The 8,425-nt window shown below is 52.7% G+C and overlaps 2 protein-coding genes across 2 annotated transcripts; both read left to right on the top strand.

Moving 5' to 3' along the window:
• The first annotated feature begins 2,091 nt into the window (after positions 1 to 2,091).
• Positions 2,092 to 2,460, top strand: LOC138355817 (uncharacterized). The gene has a single exon (XM_069311351.1). The coding sequence runs from the start codon at positions 2,092 to 2,094 to the stop codon at positions 2,458 to 2,460; it is 369 nt and encodes a 122-aa protein (XP_069167452.1).
• Positions 2,461 to 2,943: 483 nt separating this feature from the next.
• LOC138355816 (uncharacterized) lies at positions 2,944 to 3,408 on the top strand. The gene has a single exon (XM_069311350.1). It carries the CDS (start codon positions 2,944 to 2,946, stop codon positions 3,406 to 3,408), a length of 465 nt encoding a protein of 154 aa, XP_069167451.1.
• Positions 3,409 to 8,425: the final 5,017 nt, after the last annotated feature.

Genomic DNA, 8,425 nt, shown 5'->3' with positions numbered 1-8,425 from the left:
CTGGTGGTGGTGGGTTGTGAGGGCTGGTGGTGGGTTGTGAGGGCTTGTGGTGGTGGGTTGTGAGGGCTGCCGCATCAAAGAGTCTGTTTGATCAGAATGCCAACTGGAGGCCTGGTCAGAGACCGGGCCACAGAGGTGTTGATCCTCGAAATCATTGCAAAGGAAACATAAATTTGTTTTTTTTTTCTTTTTCAAACTTTTATGAAAGTGTATAATGTATTCAGCAGTTGTATTAATACAGCGCCAGAGGACACATCCATTTACGTGTTTAGCGACGAGGTTCATGGCAATGTATGAATTGTATTTCATATTTAATTAAAATCTCTATTTTGTATGATATACATACACGCATGTATGATGTACATACACGCATGTATGATGTACATACACGCATGTATGATGTACATACACGCATGTATGATGTACATACACGCATGTATGATGTACATACACGCATGTATGATGAACATACACGCATGTATGATGTACATACACGCATGTATGATGTACATACACGCATGTATGATGTACATACACGCATGTATGATGTACATACACGCATGTATGATGAACATACACACATGTTTGATAAACATACACACATGTATGATGAACATACATACACATGTATGATGAACATACACGCATGTATGATGAACATACACACATGTATGATGAACATACACACATGTATGATTAACATACACACATGTATGATGAACATAAACACACATGTATGATGTACATACACGCATGTATGATGTACATACACACATGTATGATGAACATAAACACACATGTATGATGAACATACACACATGTATGATGAACATACACACATGTATGATGAACATACACGCATGTATGATGTACATACACACATGTATGATGAACATACACACATGTATGATGAACATACACACATGTATGATGAACATACACGCATGTATGATGTACATACACACATGTATGATGAACATAAACACACATGTATGATGAACATACACACATGTATGATGAACATACACACATGTATGATGAACATAAACACACATGTATGATGAACATACACACATGTATGATGAACATACACCCAAGTATGATGAACATACACACATGTATGATTAACATACACACATGTATGATGAACATAAACACACATGTATGATGTACATACACGCATGTATGATGTACATACACACATGTATGATGAACATAAACACACATGTATGATGAACATACACACATGTATGATGAACATACACACATGTATGATGAACATACACGCATGTATGATGTACATACACACATGTATGATGAACATACACACATGTATGATGAACATACACACATGTATGATGAACATACACACATGTATGATGTACATACACACATGTATGATGAACATAAACACACATGTATGATGAACATACACACATGTATGATGAACATACACACATGTATGATGAACATAAACACACATGTATGATGAACATACACACATGTATGATGAACATACACACACATGTATGATGAACATACACACATGTATGATGAACATACACACATGTATGATGAACATACACGCATGTATGATGAACATACACGCATGTATGATGAACATACACACATGTATGATGAACATACACGCATGTATGATGAACATACACACATGTATGATGAACATACACACATGTATTATGAACATAAACACACATGTATGATGAACATACACACATGTATGATGAACATACACACATGTATGATGAACATACACACCAGGAGGCCTGGTGGTTGAGCGGACAGGGCTCGGGATTCGTAATCCTAAGGGTACGGGCTCGGACCCTTAGGATTTTCTTTTACCCTGATGCGCCTGTTACCCAGCAGGAAATAGGTACCTGGGAGTTAGACAGCTAATACGGGCTGCTTCCTGGGGGTGTTTACGAGAGAAACAGGAAAAAAAAATTTGATTGATTGACAGTTGAGAGCTCTTGGCCCCAAAGAGCAGAGCTCAACTCGTCATAGCACAACTAGGTGAATACAAATAGGTGAATACGCATTAAACAAGTGCACTTCTCCCCCAGTGCCACCATGACCGTGCTGGGGGCTGCCACCAGTGCCACCATGACCGTGCTGGGGGCTGCCACCAGTGCCACCATGACCGTGCTGGGGGCTGCCACCAGTGCCACCATGACCGTGCTGGGGGCTGCCACCATGACCGTGCTGGGGGCTGCCACCAGTGCCACCATGACCGTGCTGGGGGCTGCCACCAGTGCCACCATGACCGTGCTGGGGGCTGCCACCATGACCGTGCTGGGGGCTGCCACCATGACCGTGCTGGGGGCTGCCACCATGACCGTGCTGGGGGCTGCCACCATGACCGTGCTGGGGGCTGCCACCATGACCGTGCTGGGGGCTGCCACCATGACCGTGCTGGGGCTGCCACCAGTGCCACCATGACCGTGCTGGGGCCTGCCACCAGTGCCACCATGACCGTGCTGGGGGCTGCCACCATGACCGTGCTGGGGGCTGCCACCATGACCGTGCTGGGGGCTGCCACCATGACCGTGCTGGGGGCTGCCACCATGACCGTGCTGGGGGCTGCCACCATGACCGTGCTGGGGGCTGCCACCATGACCGTGCTGGGGGCTGCCACCATGACCGTGCTGGGGGCTGCCACCATGACCGTGCTGGGGCTGCCACCAGTGCCACCATGACCGTGCTGGGGCCTGCCACCAGTGCCACCATGACCGTGCTGGGGGCTGCCACCAGTGCCACCATGACCGTGCTGGGGGCTGCCACCAGTGCCACCATGACCGTGCTGGGGGCTGCCACCAGTGCCACCATGACCGTGCTGGGGGCTGCCACCAGTGCCACCATGACCGTGCTGGGGGCTGCCACCAGTGCCACCATGACCGTGCTGGGGCTGCCACCAGTGCCACCATGACCGTGCTGGGGGCTGCCACCAGTGCCACCATGACCGTGCTGGGGGCTGCCACCAGTGCCACCATGACCGTGCTGGGGGCTGCCACCAGTGCCACCATGACCGTGCTGGGGGCTGCCACCAGTGCCACCATGACCGTGCTGGGGGCTGCCACCAGTGCCACCATGACCGTGCTGGGGGCTGCCACCAGTGCCACCTGTACTGTGCTCGGGGCTGCCACCAGTGCCACCATGACCGTGCTGGGGGCTGCCACCAGTGCCACCATGACCGTGCTGGGGACTGCCACCAGTGCCACCATGACCGTGCTGGGGGCTGCCACCAGTGCCCCCATGACCGTGCTGGGGGCTGCCACCAGTGCCACCATGACCGTGCTGGGGGCTGCCACCAGTACCACCATGACCGTGCTGGGAGCTGCCACCAGTGCCACCATGACCGTGCTTGGGCTGCCACCAGTGCCACCATGACCGTGCTGGGGGCTGCCACCAGTGCCACCATGACCGTGCTGGGGCTGCCACCAGTGGCACCTGGACCATGCTAGGTCTCCTCAGGAACTTCAGGAAGCAGCAAAGTGGGTTTCCAGATCCTATCATGAAAGTTTTGGGAAGTCACAAAATATTGGTGGCGAGGCCCTGGTCCACCCCGGGGTAGTGGCCCTGGTCCACCCCGGGGTAGTGGCGAGACCCTGGTCCACCCCGGGGTAGTGGCGAGGCCCTGGTCCACCCCGGGGTAGTCGCGAAGCCCTGGTCCACCCTGGGTTATTGGCGAGGCCCTGGTCCACCTCGGGGTAGTGGCGAGGCCCTGGTCCACCCTGGTGTAGTGGCGAGGCCCTGGTTCACCCTAGGGTAGTGGCGAGGCCCTGGTTCACCCTGGGGTAGTGGCAAGGCCCTGGTCCACCCCGGGGTAGTGGCGAGGCCCTGGTCCACCCTAGGGTAGTGGCGAGGCCCTGGTTCACCCTGGGGTAGTGGCAAGGCCCTGGTCCACCCCGGGGTAGTGGCGAGGCCCTGGTCCACCCTTGGGGAGTGGAGAGGCCCTCGTCCACCCTGGGGCAGTGGCGAGGCTCTGGTCCACCCTGGGGTAGTGGCGAGGCCCTGGTCCACCCTGGGGTAGTGGCGAGGCCCTGGTCCACCCTGGGGTAGTGGCGAGGCCCTGGTCCACCCCGGGGTAGTGGCGAGGCCCTGGTCCACCCTGGGGTAGTGGCGAGGCCCTCGTCCACCCTGGGGTAGTGGCGAGGCCCTCGTCCACCCCTGGGTAGTAGCGAGGCCCAGGTCCACCCCGGGGTAGTGGCGAGGCCATGGTCCACCCTGGGGTAGTGGCGAGGCCCTGGTCCACCCCGGGGTAGTACCGAGGCTCTGGTCCACCCCGGGGAAGTGGCGAGGCTCTGCTCCACCCCGGGGTAGTGGCGAGGCCCTTGTCCACCCCGGGTTAGTGGTGAGGCTCTGGTCCATCCCGGGGTAGTAGCGAGGCTCTGGTCCTCCCTGGGGTACTGGCGAGGCCCTGGTCCACCCCGGGTTAGTGGTGAGGCCCTGGTCCACCCCGGGGTAGTAGCGAGGCTCTGGTCCTCCCTGGGGTACTGGCGAGGCCCTGGTCCACCCCGGGGTAGTGGCGAGGCCCTGGTCCACCCCGGGGTAGTAGCGAGGCTCTGGTCCACCTCGGGGTAGTAGCGAGGCCTTGGTCCACCCCGGGGTAGTAGCGAGGCTCTGGTCCACCTCGGGGTAGTAGCGAGGCTCTGGTCCACCCCGGGGTAGGAGCGAGGCTCTGGTCCACCTCGGGGTAGTAGCGAGGCTCTGGTCCACCTCGGGGTTGTAGCGAGGCTCTGGTCCTCCCTGGGGTAGTGGTTAGGCCCTGGTCCACCCCGGGGTAGTGGCGAGGCCCTGGTCCACCCCGGGGTAGTGGCGAGACCCTGGTCCACCCCGGAGTAGTAGCGAGGCCTTGGTCCACCCCGGGGTAGTGTCGTGGCTCTGGTCCACCCTGGGGTAGTGACGAGGCCCTGGTCCACCCCGGAGTAGTAGCGAGGCCTTGGTCCACCCCGGGGTAGTGTCGTGGCCCTGGTCCACCGCGGGGTAGTGGCTAGGCCCTGGTCCACCCCGGGGTAGTGGCGAGGCCTTGGTCCACCCCGGGGTAGTGGCGAGGCCTTGGTCCACCCCGGGGTAGTGGCGAGGCCCTGGTCCACCCCGGGGTAGTGGCGAGTTCCAGGTCCACCCCGGGGTAGTTGCCCTGGTCCACCCCGGGGTAGTGGCGAGGCCTTGGTCCACCCCGGGGTAGTGGCGAGGCCCTGGTCCATCCGGGGTAGTGGCGAGTTCCTGGTCCACCCCGGGGTAGTGGCCCTGGTCCACCCCGGGGTAGTGGCCCTGGTCCACCCCGGGGTAATGGCGAGGCCTTGGTCCACCCCGGGGTAGTGGCGAGGCCCTGCTCCACCCTGGGGTAGTGGCGAGGCCCTGGTCCATCCCGGGGTAGTAGCTAGGCCCTGGTCCACCCCGGGGTAGTGGCCCTGGTCCACCCCGGGGTAGTGGCGAGGCCATGGTCCACCCCGGGGTAGTAACGAGGCTCTGGTCCACCCCGGGGTAGTGGCACCAACAGTAATGGCACAATAGTAATGGCACAACAGTAATGGCACCAACAGTAATGGCACCAACAGTAATGGCACCAACAGTAATGGCACCAACAGTAATGGCACCAACAGTAATGGCACAAACAGTAATGGCACAACAGTAATGACACAACAGTAGTGGCACAACAGTAATGGCACAACAGTAATGACACAACAGTAGTGGCACAACAGTAATGACACCAACAGTAATGGCACCAACAGTAATGGCACCAACAGTAATGGCACCAACAGTAATGGCACCAACAGTAATGGCACAACAGTAATGACACAACAGTAATGACACAACAGTAGTGGCACCAACAGTAATGGCACCAACAGTAATGGCACCAACAGTAATGACACAACAGTAATGACACAACAGTAGTGGCACAACAGTAATGGCATCAAAAGTAATGGCACCAACAGTAATGGCACCAACAGTAATGGCACCAACAGTAATGGCACAACAGTAATGACACAACAGTAATGGCACCAACAGTAATGGCACCAACAGTAATGGCACCAACAGCAATGACACAACAGTAATGGCACCAACAGTAATGGCACCAACAGTAATGGCACAACAGTAATGGCACAACAGTAATGGCACAACAGTAATGACACAACCGTAATGGCACCAACAGTAATGGCACCAACAGTAATGGCACTAACAGTAATGGCACAACAGTAATGGCACCAACAGTAATGGCACCAACAGTAATGGCACCAACAGTAATGGCACAACAGTAATGACACAACAGTAATGGCACCAACAGTAATGGCACCAACAGTAATGGCACCAACAGTAATGGCACCAACAGTAATGGCACCAACAGTAATGACACAACAGTAATGACACCAACAGTAATGGCACCAACAGTAATGGCACCAACAGTAATGGCACAACAGTAATGGCACCAACAGTAATGGCACAACAGTAATGACACAACAGTAGTGGCACAACAGTAATGGCACAACAGTAATGACACAACAGTAGTGGCACAACAGTAATGGCACCAACAGTAATGGCACCAACAGTAATGGCACCAACAGTAATGGCACAACAGTAATGGCACCAACAATAATGGCACCAACAGTAATGGCACCAACGGTAATGGCACCAACGGTAATGGCACAACAGTAATGGCACCAACAGTAATGGCACAACAGTAATGACACAACAGTAATGGCACCAACAGTAATGGCACCAACAGTAATGGCACAACAGTAATGGCACCAACAGTAATGGCACCAACAGTAATGGCACCAACAGTAATGACACAACAGTAGTGGCACAACAGTAATGGCACAACAGTATTGACACAACAGTAGTGGCACAACAGTAATGGCACCAACAGTAATGGCACAACAGTAATGACACAACAGGAGTGGCACAACAGTAATGGCACCAACAGTAATATCACCATCAGTAATGGCACCAACAGTAATGGCACCAACAGTAATGGCACCAACAGTAATGACACAACAGTAATGGCACCAACAGTAATGGCACCAACAGTAATGGCACAACAGTAATGGCACCAACAGTAATGGCACCAACAGTAATGGCACCAACAGTAATGGCACCAACAGTAATGACACAACAGTAATGGCACAACAGTAGTGGCACAACAGTAATGGCACCAACAGTAATGGCACCAACAGTAATGGCACCAACAGTAATGGCACCAACAGTAATGGCACCAACAGTAAAGGCACCAACAGTAATGACACAACAGTAATGACACAACAGTAGTGGCACAATAGTAATGGCACCAACAGTAATGGCACCAACAGTAATGGCACCAACAGTAATGGCACCAACAGTAATGACACAACAGTAATGACACAACAGTAATGGCACCAACAGTAATGGCACCAACAGTAATGGCACCATCAGTAATGACACAACAGTAATGACACAACAGTAATGGCACCAACAGTAATGGCACCAACAGAAATGGCACAACAGTAATGACACAACAGTGATGGCACCAACAGTAATGGCACCAACAGTAATGGCACCAACAGTAATGGCACAACAGTAATGACACAACAGTAATGGCACCAACAGTAATGGCACCAACAGTAATGACACAACAGTAATGGCACAACAGTAATGGCACAACAGTAATGGCACAACAGTAATGGCACCAACAGTAATAACACAACAGTAATGGCACAACAGTACTGACACAACAGTAATGGCACCAACAGTAATGGCACCAACAGTAATGGCACCAACAGTAATGGCACCAACAGTAATGGCACCAACAGTAATGGCACAACAGTAATGGCACAACCGTAATGACACAACAGTAATGGCACCAACAGTAATGACACAACAGTAATGGCACCAACAGTAATGACACAACAGTAATGGCACAACAGTAATGACACAACAGTAATGGCACCAACAGTAATGGCACCAACAGTAATGGCACAACAGTAATGGCACCAACAGTAATGACACAACAGTAATGCCACCAACAGTAATGACACAACAGTAATGGCACAACAGTAATGACACAACAGTAATGGCACCAACAGTAATGGCACCAACAGTAATGGCACCAACAGTAATGGCACCAACAGTAATGGCACAACAGTAATGGCACCAACAGTAATGGCACCAACAGTAATGGCACCAACAGTAATGACACAACAGTAATGGCACCAACAGTAATGGCACCAACAGTAATAACACCAACAGTAATGACACAACAGTAATGGTACCAACAGTAATGGCACCAACAGTAATGACACAACAGTAATGGCACCAACAGTAATGACACAACAGTAATGGCACAACAGTAATGGCACCAACAGTAATGGCACAACAGTAATGGCACCAACAGTAATGGCACAACAGTAATGGCACCAACAGTAATGAC

This window comes from Procambarus clarkii, chromosome 69 (genome assembly GCF_040958095.1).
Source record: "Procambarus clarkii isolate CNS0578487 chromosome 69, FALCON_Pclarkii_2.0, whole genome shotgun sequence".
NCBI classification, from domain to species: domain Eukaryota; kingdom Metazoa; phylum Arthropoda; class Malacostraca; order Decapoda; family Cambaridae; genus Procambarus; species Procambarus clarkii.
This window is presented reverse-complemented; position numbering and strand designations above follow the sequence as displayed.